Raw genomic sequence first — 17,433 nt, 5'->3', positions numbered from 1 at the left:
TCTAGCTAGTGGGTTTATTAAGGGATTGACCCTTGACCAAAATGGATATTTCTCCAGTTAAAAATTCCATTATTTGTAACCATACTCTCGTCCGATCAGATAATCCTGTAGGGAAATGTTTCATCTTCCTGTTGTACCATTCATAAAATGTATGCTTCGCCTTTCCTTATTACCTGGTCTAAGGCCTTGACAGATTCTAAATTTGAACGAATACGAATTTCTGTTTTCTCAAATTGAAATGGGCAGTAGATTTCAGTATTTCAGTGGTATTGTCAATTTTTCTAACAGAATTTTTCTAACAGGATTTTCAGTTATAACTAATATTACATTATTTTCTTTTTCTTCAATTCAGGGCTTATTGTTTCTTGACAATACTGGTTTCTTGAATGCAGCATACTGCTTAAGATTCGAAGTTGAAAAATTCTCCCCCGAAGAGATAACTCGAAAAAACTGGTTTCTAATATGCGCCCCTTAATTTTACAGCTCTTAAAATGCAATTTATCATCTCTTTCCTGTGGAAGAAATGATAGCTTAGACTTTTTGCTTCCATTTGTTGCGTAGAAGCAACATCGTACAGTCGATAGTTTCTCCAAAAAAGGTTTTCAAAATTTTCAACCCCCCATAAGGGTAGTTTACGTACGGAGTTGAGGGTTGCTTTTACTATCAAATTGAAGGAAAAATTTCTCTCCACCTTCTGCACATCCAAAACTTTTTTTTTTGGGGTCAAAAATTTTTTGCATAGTCGATATACAGTATCGGACAACAATAGAGCGACGATACAGTTTTTTTCTTTTATTAAAAAAGCAAAAACGCAAGAAGAATTAAAACTCAATAAAACAAATACACTCATTAATAAACATACATTTATTACATAACATACCAAAATTCTTCCGTATAAACAAGATCATAAAAAGAAAAAGAAAAGTTAAATATTTCTATACGACAAAAATTAAGCGACGCTTACAATAAAAATAAAAGAAAACATTATCAGATTGCGCCCTTAATATTTAGTCCACAAGCCTTTATTTGCGATTACCTGGCGGCACCTTTGAGGCGTGGATGAAATTAAATTATCAATTATATCTTGATTAATATTTTTCCATACATTTTTAATTTCTTCAAAAATGTACTCTTTGTTTTTATAGGTTTTACTTCTAAGTCGCCTATCCACAATTTCCCACAGGTTTTCGATCGGGTTAAGATCGGGCGATTGGGCTGGCCCTTTAAGAATGGCTATTTTATTTTCATTAAACCATTCTTTTATACATTTTGCTATATGTTTTGGATCATTGTCGTGTTGGAAAACAACACGTAGTGGCATATTCCATTCCGCATAAGGTAGCATGGCATTTTCAAGGAAATATTTATACTTAAACCTATCCATAATGCCCTCAATTTGGTAAATTGGTTCCATTTCATAGCCCGAGAAACAACCCCACACTAACACGTTGCCATGTTGCCATGTTTTACAGTACCTTGAACATACTTTAGGTCAAGTCTTTTACCTGCAATACGACGAACATATTGAACACCATCACTTTTATACAAATTAAACTTTGACTCATCACTAAAAAGTACTTTTTTCCATTGCTCTGGTGTCCAGTGAGCATGTTGTTCTGCAAACAGAAGACGTGCTTTAATATTCTTCTTACTAAGAAGTAGTTTTTTGGCAGGTTTGCATGCTTTTAAGCGTGCTTCAACTAGTATGCGCTGTATCGTTCGAGAAGAAATATTAGAGCCCCCAGCTTCAGCCGGAATTTGCTTTGCTGACAGAAAAGGATTTGCCTGGGAGATCCTTTTAATTTTTCTATCCAGTTTCTTTGAAGTTTTTCTCGGTCTACCCGTCTATTTTCGGTTAACTACTTTTCCTCTAATTCGATAGTTCTGAATGGTCCTCGACACAACAGATTTTGAAAGCCTTAGTTCTTGTTTTATTACGTATTGTAGTGTTCCCATCTTATACGATGCAATAATTCTTTCTTTAAGATCAATAAAAAAACTTTTACCACGAGGCATTTTTAAACAAAATATAGATTTGATACCGACCAAAACCGATGTTTATCTACTGTGAAAATGCATAAAAACATACAACAATTTACTAATCTCTTGCTATTCATCACAAGAGGCAAAGAATGTTTAAATACGATTAACAAAGGTATGTACTGATACTACAAAATTGTTCCTAATTATACGAGGTACAGTCACAAAGTTTTTTAGGAATATTATACCGTCACTTAATTTTGTCCGATACTGTATATATCAATGTACGCGTCTTTTTGAGAGCTATAACTTTGCTTTTTGAACAAAATTCGTGGGATTTTTTCCAAGAAAGTTATTAATTTAACACCAATTTTTCAAAACTTCACCCCCTTTTTACACCCTCTAAATCAACTTGGATGAATTCGGCTCTGAGGAAGAAAAAGGAAGGAAATGGAAGAAAAATCTCTGATTTTTCTGAACAATTTATCTCATGGAGTCAAAGTAGTAAGTGCAAAGGGGTAGCGCCAATCCAAGACCATCCCCTAAAAAAAAACCCCTCGGAATTTTTGGTTTTTGCACTCTCTCAACCCATACAACTTATTGTCAAAATTTCATCCTCTATCTGATTTTTGCATCCATTCGACCATTTCTAATGACAGGACTACTGTCCTACTGGGCTGTTTTCTCTTTAGATAGTGATTTAAATACATATGACCAGCTTCAACGGCGTTGCTGTCACATAGGATATAACATTTCAATAAAATTATATTGACATTTTCTAAGCGCCTTAATTTCACCGCCTACTACACTAAAACATTCAAAATTTAATAAAAACCCATTTTTTCCAATTTAAATATTGCAAAATCATATTATGTCATACATCGTTGAATGCGTACAAAAAAAAAATTGGTGATGGTTTCTCCGAAAGGAAACGACGCACTGTGTTTTGTCTTATAGGGAAATGAGGACAAAATTCATTGCTTTAAAACTATATTTATTTTAATTTTAAAATGACTTCTATCGTAACTTATATACTTTTGTCAAGAACTAGAAAGCGTTAAATTTTAATGGATAGATAGAAGTGTAAATATTTAATTTTAATATGATGTACTATATATTGTGAAACTGGTGGAAAATATTTTTAAATGAATCAAACACACAAAAGTTACAATTATATGTGTATGTAAACATTATATAGGGTGAAATACAAAGTATAAATATCTTAATTATGCTTTTTTATATTTGCAAAATATTTATAATAGTAAAAATACTATAACAATGTAAGTATGTTGGTATCTGTAATAATCCAATGAAAAAAATAATTTCTTATAAAGGATGTTCAAAAAAATCTAGCACACTATTGAATTTTTTAACTTTTAACCAAATACTTGATTTACTTATTTTACTTTTCGAAAAAACTTAATAACAAAAATTAGATTCTCAAATTCAGAAAATCGGTTTTTTAAAAAACCTATTCTGTACAAATTTTGCAGTAGCTATATGAATAGAAATCAGAAATATTACTATTTTCTGGTATTTATAAAAACGCTTATACCACTTAATACAATACTACGTAATAGAATACGCTTAAGCAAAAGTGCATACGTTATTATCAACAAGATAATATGTGAAATTTTTTGAGTCTAACTCAAAAAACTACTCTTATTTGCGAAAAGTGAAACCAAAAGCAAAAAACTCTCGTGACTTAAGTATAATATATTAAAAAAGATTATATAGGAGATATTGAAAAAGAAATGTTGAAAATAATTTTTTTTTTAATAAAATGTAAGGAAAACAATTAAAATAAAATTACAGGTATTATTCATCTAACGAGAATTCTGAAAATTCGTTTTCATTCAAATATTGCTCTATTTCCGTGCCCCAATGAAGTGACTTTTTATTGAATCTTGAATTATTCTTGAGTTCGGCTAATTTTGAATCAGAAGTGATTAACAGCGTTTTTATTAATTTTAGAATTAATTAATTAAACATATTGGGATTATCAGAGGCGTTCCGTTGAAAGTCGACTTTTTTTACTTTAAAAGGCTATATAGTTCTGAATCTATTTAATTTAGAAAAAAACAATTTTCACTTTGCTGTTTTAACTTTGTAAGACCTTTTTATCGACCTACATTTTATTAAATTCAAGTGTCAAATTTTTGACAGTTATTTTGGCAAATAAAATAATTATAAAAAAATTATAAAAAATAAAAAAGTTTATAAATGTACGTCATCGTAAAAGTCTTGAAAAGATAAGATAGGAAATTGAAAACCGTTTTTTCTAAATTTAATAGATTCAGAACTACAGCCTCATAAAGTCAAAAAAAGGTTTTCAACTATTTTTGTTTTAAAAATAGTTGAACAAAATATGACGTATGATACCTCAAACTTCTTTAATTTTTCCGTAGAACCTAAAAATCAAATAATATACAGGGTGTTCCATTTTAAGAAACATAACTTTGATATGTTTCTGCACTTTGAAACACCCTGTATATCAAGAAACTAATTTTAAAAGATTTTTTTTACCCTGTAGTTTAGCCTTAATATTCCGTGTCGTATGTCGTGAATGGCCCTGTATATTTATATTTCTTAATTCACCCTCTATTAAATTTAATTACATGCAATAATAATATTTTACCAAATCTTTAGGGTTACTGTTAAATGTGTATACTTACGACATAGGTGCCTGCCTTTAAAGTAATTAAATAAATATTGTAGTGTTGGTACTTCAAAAAAAGGGGGAGGGTGGCTTTTTTATATACACTATCGGACAAAAGTAGAGCAACACTTCCAGAAATATTTGCAAATACCGATTTTAAAATTATAAATGCATGATAATGTATACAAATCCACTTTTTCAAGTTTTAAAACTACAAAGTAGGCTATGATTATCAATGTCAACAAAAATTTTCGCAATCAAAACAAATAATTTTATTTTGACGTTCAAGTTTAAATGCTTCATAGTAACGCGTCAAAAGTAAAGCAACATTCAAATAATTTGTTCAAAAGAAGGGTTTTAGCAAAAGTAAAGGGATAAAATAATTGTGTAAGGTGATTTTTATGTTTTTTTGAACATTTCTGTGTAAGATTAATCATGCGGAGAGGAATTCCAATTTCAAAAGATTTGAAGCAAAGAGTTGTGAATGGATTCATGGAAGGTAACAAACAATCCGATATTTCAAGACAGTTTGAGTTACCCCGGTACACTGGGTCCAAAATAATATTATTGTATAATGAGAGGGGACATTTAGAGAAGTTGCTAAAATCGGGAAGGCCAAGGAAAACATCAGTAAAGACTGACAGACGCATCAAAAGGATTTCCCAAAATGATCCTTGGAAGTCCGCTCCTCGAATTATTGCCAAAATTCCAGAAATTACAGTTGGTATACGAACAGTACAAAGAAGGTTAGTAGACGCAAAGTTAATTAGTCCAGCTAAAAAGCCGTTAGTTTCAATAAGAAATAGAGCAGCAAGGTTGGCATTTGCACGCCGGCATTTAAACTAGACCGTCAATGACTGGAAAAAAGTTCTATTCAGTGATGAAACGCGCTACAAAATATTCAATTCTGGAATGAGGCGTGTGAGGCGACCAATCAATACAAGGTTTTATCCTAAATACGTAACACCTACAATTAAGCATGGTAAAGGTAGTGTATTTTTATGGGGTTGTTTTTCATGGAATGGGGTACGCCCTATGCACTTTATTAATGATACGATGGACCGATTTGTTTATAAGGATATCATGCAGAATGTTATGCTTCCTTATGCAGAATGGAAAATGCCATTGCGTTTTATTTTTCAACAGGACAACGATCCAAAACATTCTTCACAAGTTGTTCAACAGTGGTTTCGGGAAAATAATGTTCGTGTTTTATAGATCTTAACCCCATTGAGAATCTCTGGGAAGAAGTAGAACGTCGTATTCGTACGCAAATATTTCCAAATAAAAATCCTTAATAAATAAAATTAGTGAAGTTTGGCCAAGTCTTCCCGAAAATGTCATTCAGAAGTTGATTGCTTCAATGCCGCGTCGTTGTCAGCAAGTAATTAATAATAATGGATATTCTATCAATTACTAATGTATTACTTTCAATTGTTTTTGTTGTTAAATGTGTTAAATATTTTTTGTTGAACTAAAGTAAAATAAAATACTGTTAAATACAATTTGTTGCTCTACTTTTGTCGCCCCCATTGTTACTAATTTTTATAATCATTAATATTTACCGTTCTTAAAATGATTAAAAGTACACCAAAATGTACTGAAATATTACTTATAGTGTAAGGATAGTGTGACATTAAGCTTAGCGAAAAATCACAACCCAATAATTTTTTTTATTCAAACATGAATAAAATTGAACTTTGTTGCTCTACTTTTGTCCGATAGTGTATGTAAGGCATAAATTCTTCAAAACATACTAACTTTTATAGTTTTCATTGGGTTGGAAGAAAAGCAGGCGAAGACTTTTTTGCTAGCTATCATAATAACACCATTTATTTAAATAATTCTATTTGCAAATAATAAAGTTTTTGGATAAATACAAAAAAATGCAAATTTCCGCAAAATGCAATATACACCTTCCGATTGTAAATATTTTGAAGAGTTTATAACAAAAAAAATTACAAAACAGTTTTTCACAGTTTTTTGTAATCTTTAGATTAAAAGAATTACAAAAAAAATTGGCAGTTTTTATAATTTTTTTTCATACTGCTGCTAATTACATTTTTATTTATATTTTAGAATTTTGTTTATAGTTCCACTAATAACTAAAAAAAAATCACCTTAAAAGAACAATTAGGGTAGAGTTGGGACAGATGACGCACCTTTTTTTGTTGCGTGATAAAGTTTATAGTTCTAATATTGGGAGACAGTAAATAAAAACCACATTTAAATGTTTAAGTTTATATATGAAAAATGTATTATTTGGATTCAATAAATCAAGTTTTCCTGTCAATAATGTATGCAATATGTATTTGGCAACCTCACCTACTATATGGGTGTGTTGACGCCGACCGGGTGGGTGTTATTGCTTATGAGCTTTATACATAATTAAAAAAAAAAGTGAAAAATGTGAAAGAAAAATGTAAGTATTAAGCTCACATTAAATATAGGTAGCTTAAATAAAATAAAAAAAGTAACAGAAAGAATTCTAGATAATATGAATTAAATATTAACATGGCTATTTTTTAAAAACTAGCTTAGCACATAACATGCAATGTTGTTCATATGAGATGCAGGAAAAAGCATGAACCTATCTCTCACATTTAACACATTTTATCCAGTCTATAGTGGTTGTTTGGTCGTACTTTTCTAAGCAACCAACACATTCATTCTCATCAAAAATCTCGTCATCGGTGGAATCATTAATTGAAAAATCATCATCATTATCTGATGATGACGACTGACTTTCAACTAATTTGCGTTTGGCAGAATTAAGAGCACGATGTTGCATGATCTGGGATAGCAGATGGTTTCAAGGCTTAAATTCCTGTAACACGAAATCCTGATATTCCAATCTCATTTGTTGCTGCACGTGTCCAAGAATCAGCAACAAGTTTCCCAAAATGTCTGCGTTCAATACGTTTGCCTGGATTTGCCCTTATAAATTCATAACATGCACGTTTAAAGTAACTTTTCAGTGGCTTAAAAAAAGAGCGATCAAGGGGTTGTAAAAAATGGCAGGCACAATAATAAAATGTCATTTTCCAGGGCAGTTTCTAGCATTTCATAGAAGTACATATGAGAACCATGACCATCTAAAATCAGGAGACTTTCCAGCTGGCTTCCTGGGTATGAAGTGATTTGTTAGCCCATGAACAGCTCTTTACAAATATAAGCAGGCTTTTTTCTCATTTTAATTATGGCTCCGGGCGGCATATTTTTTTCCCAAACTTGTTGCTTGTTCACCCCCTTAAAAATACAATTGATGTTTTTACAATATGTAAAAATGAACCTTCTGCATTACAGCAAGCCACAAGAGTTATAGTCTCTCCTCTTTCTTGACCTTTAATAACATGAATATCTTTACTTCCTTTTGCAGCGATAACTTTTCCAGGATCATTGTTAAGCTGCAAGCCACTTTCATCCATATTAAAAATATTCAAAGGCTTATTTAGCAAATCATTATCTGTTAAGATTTTTGACAATAATTGAAAATAATTATTAACCTCTTCTTTATTTATTCCTTGAGCTCTTGCTAAAGAGACGCCCTCTGCTTTTCTTATAGAATATAAAGTTTCAACCAATCTTTTCCGGCCATATGGGCTTGTCTATTGAACCTGCTTTTGATACCCAACGATTTTCCTAAATTGTAATTTTGCTAAAATTCTAACAGTTGTTCTTGTTGGTGCAAATCCAGAATTTTGTAGCTTTTTAATATGCTCACAAAGCTTTTTTTCAACATCCTCCCCCAAAAGTGATTTTCCACCCATTCCACCCTTCTTAAAATCGTTTTTGTGCATTCTAAATCTTAGCGTTCTTTCAGGAATATTATTTTCTCTTGCAGCCTGTCTTATTGAAACGTTTCTGACTCTTACAGCTTCTACAGCTTTTAGCAGTTCTTCTGTCCATTTGCCCCTTGAACTTTTTCTAGGACCGTAAAATGTTGGCATTTTGAAGGATCTGAAAATAAACATTGGCTTAAAAAAGTAAACAAATTTTTATAAATTATGCGTCATCTGTCCCAGATGTGTGGGAGAGATGACGAACCTATAATTATTATATATGTTATGAAGTAAACGCCTTAATATAAGCACGTTACTAACATAACCTAGTTTTTCCTACGTCAAGTATTTTTTTGGTTATTTACGAACTTTGGTTAAAATAAAATATTTTTTAACATGTTCCGAGACTTCGTGGTACTTACCAATTAGAAAAATTATACTGCACCTATATTTTAACGCCTTTTTATATGAAAAAACAAGAGAAACCGAAAACAGTACCAGCTCTACCACATAGCGTGCACGACTAATAAATTGGGAATGGTTACACACTGTAATTTTGGCTCTGCGTCATCTGTCCCGGCGCGTCATCTCTCCCGACTTTACCCTACTTATAATTAAAAAAATTATTCAAAACCAAAAGCCTTAATATAAACAAAAATATTTAATTTTTTTCTTGTGGAATATATAAATAAAAAATACTTTTATCGTTCTTTATAGGTATTTCCCTAAACATAACGCTATAAAATTAAAAAAAAATCTGTACTGTAAATTTTGAATTTTGTCCATAACACGTGAGACGTACGGAAAATCTCTCAACGCTGTTTTGTAGAGCTTAAAAAGTGACAATGAGAAAGTGTCTTTTGTTTTACCACATCTCTTTAAATAACATCAGAAAAAAATGAAGACCTTGGTGTAAGAACTGGGCAAGTCCATTTTCCTCATAAAATGAGTTAAACATATCAACCCATATAAATTAAAATTGGGCGTCTTTTGGTGCAAGAATCAGGCAAGTCCCTGGAATATAGTGAAAGATATAAAGGCAAAGCACTTGCCCGTTTAACTGATTTGGATCAAGAAACAAAACAAAGATTATTGCACCAAATTTCGTATAGTGGTGGGGACTTGCTTGCGTGAGAATGTGACATAGCTGGAACCGCCGCGCCGCTTTAACCGGTTTAGTATGCTTTTGGCTCGTTCATCGGTAGTTAATTTATTGTTTATCTTTTAAGTACGGGTCTAGCTTTTAAATAGGCCATGTCGGAGCAAGATTCAGAGTCGGAACCTTTTCAAAGTTCGGGAAGTGAATATGTTCCAACTGAAGCAGGTGAACCTGGAACACATAGGGGGATACGTAAAACTAAATTACGTGTCCGGAAACAACCACAAACGGCAGAAAATGTTAAAAAAGGTCGAAAACGTCCAAGGCGTGAACATGAATGGGCCAGAAATGTTGCTAAACGTGTTTGTAAAAGTGATTGTGTTTGTCCACGACGGTGCTTCTTAAATATATCTCAGCAAACCAGGCAATCGGTTTTAGAAACTTTTAATAAACTAGCAGATGAGGAGAAACAAGACTTATATTTAGCGGGGCTAATCTCGTCAAAACTGATAGCCCGTAAACGTCCAAGGACCGGTGAAGGAACGCAAAAATCTGTTTCTCATACATATAAGGTAGGTAAAACTGCAAAGTTTAAATAGATTTTACGATATTAAGATTTATCAAACATTTTTTCTATTTTTATGTATATACAGTAAATTTAGAACCTCTTTGGATACATGTTTCCATACTCTCCATAATATTGCTCACACTACAAATACTAGAGAACTAACTCGTTCATTTTTTTTTGCAGATACGAGTGGGCTCCGAAGAATATCAAGTGTGCAGAAAAGCTTTTATGGCCATTCATGGCATCACCAAACATCGAGTATACCAATTAGCTTCTCGTTTAACGAGAAACATAACACCGTCAGCTGATAAGAGAGGAAAGCACGAAAATCGTCCTAATAAAATACCCTGTCAAATAAAAACGCAAATAGATAACCACATAAAAAGTTTCCCCAGAAGAAGTTCTCACTACAGCCGAGAAAAAAATGATGGGAAGTACTACTTACCTTCAGATTTGAATATTTCAAAGATGCATATGATGTATCTAAAAAAATATGAGCCAGCTGTTTATCAATGTCTTGCCAGCGGCGAACAATGTCAACCAGAGGTCACATATGACTTTTACTACCGCCACTTTACATCGAACTATAATATCAGCTTTGGTGTGCCCCGGTCCGACACATGCCAAACCTGCGATCGCTTAGTTAACCAATGAAAACAAAGTAGCTTTGCAAACTGAGAAGACCGTCCACTTAAGTAAGGCAGAAGTATTTTACACAAATCTTAAACAAAAAGTGGAGACATTATGCTTTGACTACCAACAAAATTTGCCACTTCCGCATATACCAGCCGAAGATGTATTCTATAAAAGGCAACTATGGGAGTACAACTTTTGCATTTTTTCAGCAAAAACAGGCATTTCCACGTTCTATATGTATGACGAAGCTACTGGAAAGAAATGTTCCAATGAAGTTATCAGCTTTTTACAACATTATATCCAAACTTACCTTCCTCTGGAAGTTACAGAACTAAATATATTCTCTGATAATGCTTTTGCGCAGAATAAAAACCAAACTCTCATAAAATATTTATACACTTTAACTAACATAAAGTCAAATAATATTACCCAGGTGGTCCATCAATATCCAGAGCCAGGACATAGTTTTCTGCCCTGTGACCGTTCCTTTGGGTTAATTGAAAAAAATAAAAGAAAGAGGGAAAGAATATACACTGCAGAAGAATGGAGAAACCTAGTTAAAGAAACATCTAAAAACTTCAAGGTGATAAAGGTCAATCAAAAAATTATTTATAATCGCATAGAACATTTTAAAGCCCTATTCAAAGGATTTAAGGGCACTAACAAGGAGAAGTTTGCAATTTCCACATGCAGAGTTTTAAAATACATTAGAAATAATAGCTTTATTCAATGCACAGCCTCTGCTGGACTTACTATTTTTTTACAGATAGCTACAGATAGCTACAGACCAACCTGAGGAGGATCCACTCGAAACCGCTGAGGAGAATGAAGGATATGAAACTGATTCCTCACTAATTTAAGAATGAAACACTGTTAATTTTTAAAAACAACAAATATTTTTTCAAAATAATATTCGTTTTTTAATATTTTGGTGCAAGAAACAGGCAAGTCCAAATTTTCAAAATATTTTTAAAACATGTAGACGGCAAAAATTGTACTTATTTTTCATAATAAACTAACGCATTATGCCTAGTTTATATAAATTCAATTAATTTACGTATTTACTTAAATTTATTTTCAGATAGGAAAGTTTTTTAATTTTCCCAACATTTACGAAATGTGGACTTGCCCGGTTCTTGCACCAAGGTCTTCAAATAAAAACGAAATCATCAAATTTCGTTTTTTTAGGCATATCTCCGGTAGTGCTCGGAATTCAATAAATACTTTCTTAACGACATATTGTTAGGCTTGAAAATTCGCAACTTTTCTCTAATTTAATCATCTTCTTATCTCTTTTGTTTTGCAAGATGCCCATGATAGACATCCTTATCTTGGCCACACTATACAGTCGCGAAATATGTTATCAAAATCAATATTAAGGCAAATGCCCTATTATTTGTGAAGAAATAGTCCATACTTGCAGTGGAGTCGTAGATTAAGGTAAAATGAAAATCCTGCAGTCTCCATCCACTTATTTATTAAACATTCAACGAAGAACCGTTCGGTCCTCGTTAACAACAGAATGCAAACAAATAAAATTAAAAATAATAAAACAAAAAAAAACAATAATAAATAGAGAGTTTTTTTTGACATGGAATCAAACCCTGGAGCATATATCTGATACCAATTTTAAACCTTTTATCCCCTGATGATGGACACCACTGTGTTCGAAACATGTCGGGTGTTTTAAAAAACTGAATGTTTAATAAATAGTAGAGGGAGACTGCAAGATTTTCATTTTACGTTTGCCCTATTATTTGTTTCCAAACCAAATTTGAATTTTCTCAATCTCTAATTCAGGTGTTTCCCATGTTGGGACGAACCGGCGGTAAAAGCGACTTTCGACATTACTTTGGTGGTGCCAAAAGACCGTGTGGCCCTCTCCAACATGCCTGTGAAGAGTCAGGAACCTGATGGTGAAGATGTGGTGAAATACACGTTCGAGACAACCCCAATTATGTCCACTTATCTGGTCGCGGCTGTTATTGGGGAGTATGATTATGTCGAAGGGAAATCCAGCGATGGTGTACTGGTTAGAGTGTATACCCCTAAAGGGAAAAAAGACCAGGGCCTTTTCGCACTCGACGTCGCCACAAAAGTCCTCCCATATTACAAGGAGTATTTTAATATAGCTTATCCGTTGCCCAAGATCGATCTTATCGCTATAGCGGATTTTATGGCCGGCGCGATGGAGAACTGGGGCCTGGTCACCTATCGGTAAGTGTTATTGTATATCACATTGACAAGGAAAACTAATCAAATCGTCACATGTCTTGGGCAGGTGTATTTTTACGACGCTTTAATAATGAACATTATACATTTAAAAAAGAATTTACGACCTTCAGGTGTTGGTAGTTTACCGGTTGTAGTGTAATTATTTATATTGCAACTATTATCTATCAATCATCACATCATTGGCAGATTTGCATAGAACAATGATCTTGTTGTAGTAATAATTCTTGCTGTTTTTTTTTTTAGAAAGGCACATTATGCTCATACAATGTGTCGATATGTTGTGGTATTGTTGTTATGAGAATTCTTGAATGTTTTTTTTTATTCACGCATTTTTGTTATTAAGAAAAAATGTTTTAATAGGGAGTGGTGTATGAGAAAATTTTTATTAACCTCAGGGTAAGGATGAACAAGGACAGATGTAAGACAATTTTTGCTCGGGACATATTGTGAAAGTAAGTAAGCATTTTCTCAACGCAGTAGTAAGACTTTTTTTTCAAAGGGTCGTTGGGAATTAGGTTCGCCATGTTTGTAAGAAATGATGGTTTGTTCTTAGCAGTACTACTTACTTTATGCCTTTAATTTTGTTTTAATTATTAACAAATGTCAATTGAAAAACTATTTACATGATCAAGACTTTTAGATATAAGGCAATTATCGTCTTTTGATCCAGGTAATTGATAATAAACCCTTTTTGCAGGTATTTCTTATTCAAATTCAAATATGTTTTATTGTTCTCAACAAAAAAATTGTATAAACAAAGCCTTATTGTGTCTAATAAAATACAATAATACTACAATTAAAAAAAGTCACAATATACAAAAGTCGCATAACATTGAGCATTTAATATGCACATATACAGGGTGTTTGGCGGAGGGTTAGCCAAACTTGGTGGGCATATAGATAGGCTCAGATAGAAGATATTTTCTTAATAAACTTGTGTTCTAAAAGTCTCGGGTTTTTTTATATCATTGATTTTGTGTTATTTTCAGGATTTTCAAAAAATTATGCCTTTTGACATCTCTATAATTTTTTCAGCATATTTTTCACGTTTTTTTTTTACATTTGTATTTAGTCTGTAATGTATCCTGAATCTAAAAAAATCAATATCAAGTACAAATAATACCGAAATAATTCGTTTTGAGCTCAAAAAGTTAATACAGGTAGCAAAAAAAGTTATGTAAGGTAACTTTAACTTGTTGTGATCTATCCAAAGCATTTGACTGTGTGGATCATGGAATACTGTTATCTAAGCTCGATAAATATGGTTTTAGGGGCGTAGCGTTGCGATGGCTTGAGTTCTATCTATCAAATCGTACTCAGAAGGTTACAGTGTCTGGGCGTTTGTCTGCTTCTAGATCCCTAAAATGCGGCGTTCCCCAGGGTTCAGTGTTGGGACCACTGTTATTTTTACTGTATGTGGGTGACTTGAGTTCATTGAAACTGCAGGGCAAGGTGGTTCAGTTTGCTGATGATACCACCATACTATGGAGCCATAAAAATTCTGATTATATTAAGACTTGTATCCTTGAAGACCTTAAAAATGGTTTATTAATTTAGCTTGTCAAACTATTAATAAACCGTCAAATCATATAAAAAAAATGTATTTAGAGTATTTTCGAATTAGGAAGAAGTTTTGATGATATTACATAGCTGAAGATTAACAAGATAAGGATATTTTATTTATATTTTTAATTTAATTTAATTTTTCTCTAATTACCTTGATAACGGTAGTAGATATAACTACCGAAAATACCGTTGGTTGAAATTAGGTATTTTTTTTAAAAAGTACGTCTTCCTGTTGCTTTTTATCGTTTTTTAATTTTAATATTCATAACAATGTTAGATAGGATATTGAAAAGAAGAAACGAGCTCAGAGATTAATAGATTAATCCTCAGCTCCTAGGTATATAAAAAATATTTTATACCTCAAGCAAATTATTGTATTTAAAACTTATTGAACTTAAATTAAATTAAGTATATCGAACGGTATCATTACAGATTTGAGTTCATATTTCCTTTAAAAACGTGAATAAGTCTATTTTCGTCTTCTTTTCAATTTTTTGAGCGTGTGAGATAAAAATTTCTAAATTTATTTTTGCTATAAGTGACGTAATACCCAATAAAATAAGTAATTCATTATAATCCTTACAGTTCTTTTGTTAGTTGCTTTATTGGTTAGTAAGTTGAGGTTTGAAGATTTTGATGCGTCTTCTAATTCCGAAACCTCTTTGTAAGTTTTAAGATTTGAGAGACAATGACGTAACTGCGAGAGCTCCAATACATTAGAATCATTATCCTTCTCTAAAACCTCAATGGCGATAATCATACTTTTATTTAGTTCAGTCAGTTCTTTTATGGAATGTTGTAGTTTTTTTCTGACACCCTAAGAGTATGAAGTTTTTCCTTTAATTCATCTTTCTGACAATTAAGAACTGAAATTTCGTCGTTTAATTTCTCAATTATAATCAGGTGGCTAGAGCTTGATGTTGTACGCCTCATGAAGCTAAGTTCGTCTGCAAAAGTTAAAGAAGGAGTATCGGAGTTTTTAGTTTGAACTTCCAATTTTATGTATGATTTTGTGATAGTATGAATTCCAGAAGAACATACACTAACTTTTTCGGATTGGGAACTTCTTGAAGTTTTACTTCAAATAGAGGTTTGAGTTGAGGTGGTATTATTCTTTATTTCCGTTTGGGTTTCACAATCCGCATTTGTTTTATCTTCGTATTTCTTGATAATGACATCCTGCTCTTCCAATTGGTGTTGTAATTCCAAAATTTTAGTTTTAAGAGATTAAAAGTCATTACAAAACTTAGACTCCATTTCGGTAGACTCTTCCTCTAACACTGCCGAGTTACGCTTTAATCGCGTTATATAGTTGTTCGTTTGCTTCAACTCAGTTTGTAAGTTATGAATCAGGGTTAGAGAGGTTCGGGCGTCGTAATATTCTTCACCGGTTTTTGAGGCCAAATCTCTGCACTCAACAGAACAGTAGATTAAGATATCATTCAAAATTTCATAGTTATTAGTTCTTTTCATGCAACTTGGATGGAAGATATTATTGCAAACCACGCATATCCAATTGACATTTTGTTTTTTACAGCATTTAAAGACATCAGCCATTGAGAAAGAGAAAGAAAAAAGAAAAGGCAAAAAAAAATTTCAAAATAGTTACTAAAATCCGCTCCACTAATATTTTGTTGCACTAAAATAATATATCAAGTAGAAGTATTTCAGTACAAAAGAAATTCTAATGCATTGTGTTCGAACAATAGGTACCTTTTTTATTTATTGTCGCAGTAGCACATCAATAACTAATATTTGGCTGATTTTTCGTAATAGAATAATTTGCATGCATCAGGTACAAGGACAGAAATATACAGTACTATAAAAATCACAATTTGACATAAAACTCGACACTAAAAACGGGCTTTAATTTGTATAATAAGTGCTAAGAACGCGGATCGACGTGAACGATATATTTATGAAACTCATAATTATTTGAGATTGCACATTTGATTTTTATCTATGGGGTTATCTAAAATCTAAAGTTTATTTTGATAAACCTGAAAGTTTAGAAAAATTAAAAAATAGAATTAGAGCTGAAACAAAACCTTATTTGAAAATAAATCACAAGTTCAAATGCCTAGAAGAGTTAAAAGAGTACTTTTACTGCTTAAAGATTATTAAAAAGTTCAGTAGATTAATATCTCTGTCCAGAGAAAGGATAATATTGTTTTTTTTTCAGGAATTTCTTGTCATTTGAGTCTTCCAGGCAACTGGCAAAACAAAATAAATTGAAGTGTCTTGAAGAATTAAAAAGTACTATGACTAGCAGGTCCCTAATGTTCCAGAAAATGGATATTTCTTGTTCCAGGCATTACTTGTAATTTTTCTGTTAATTCTTCCAAGCTCTTGGAAGAAAAAAATGGATTCAATTTGCCTGGATGAATTAAAAGCAAAGTTATATTACTGCCTAAAAAGTATAAAAAAATTAATTAGAATGTTCCTTATATGTCATATCATTGGTAATATTTCGTTTTCCAGACATCATCATTCATTAATTTTTCCAACCAGTTTTCAAGAAAAAATTATTGAATTTCCTGGAAGAAATAAAACTATTACTGCTTAAAAAGTATCAAGAAAATGCATTCACTGGAATGTCCCATATATTTCATAAAAATGATAATACTTCTTTTTTCAGGCATTTATTGCCATTTAGTTCTTAATAATTCTTTCTAAGCAGTTGTGTAACTTAACACTAATTATGCTACACACTTTCTATTAAAATGAACTTAAATAGCTTTTAATAAGAGGACGCTAAACTAATAATTAAATAAATACATAATCCTTTTACTACAATAAAATATAGAATTTAATACATTTCACACAAACAGTACAATAAAATTTAAGTAAAACTTGTATGTCAATTTAAAAGAAATTATATCTTGACCTGAAAGCCTCTAAACAATGT

General features: G+C 31.9%; 1 protein-coding gene across 1 annotated transcript in view; it reads left to right on the top strand.

The window, feature by feature from the left end:
- The window catches only part of LOC126739399 (puromycin-sensitive aminopeptidase), a 112,997-nt gene that overhangs the window by 29,375 nt on the left and 66,189 nt on the right, over positions 1–17,433 (top strand). Inside the window, exon 4 of the mRNA XM_050445066.1 lies at positions 12,525–12,941. Coding sequence (XP_050301023.1) covers positions 12,525–12,941 — 417 coding nt within the window. The remainder of the gene's footprint in view (positions 1–12,524; positions 12,942–17,433) is intronic.

Source organism: Anthonomus grandis, chromosome 8 (assembly GCF_022605725.1).
Source record: "Anthonomus grandis grandis chromosome 8, icAntGran1.3, whole genome shotgun sequence".
In the NCBI taxonomy this organism is placed as follows: domain Eukaryota; kingdom Metazoa; phylum Arthropoda; class Insecta; order Coleoptera; family Curculionidae; genus Anthonomus; species Anthonomus grandis.
The sequence above is the reverse complement of the archived record's forward strand: the minus strand, read 5'-3'. Positions and strand labels throughout refer to the sequence as shown.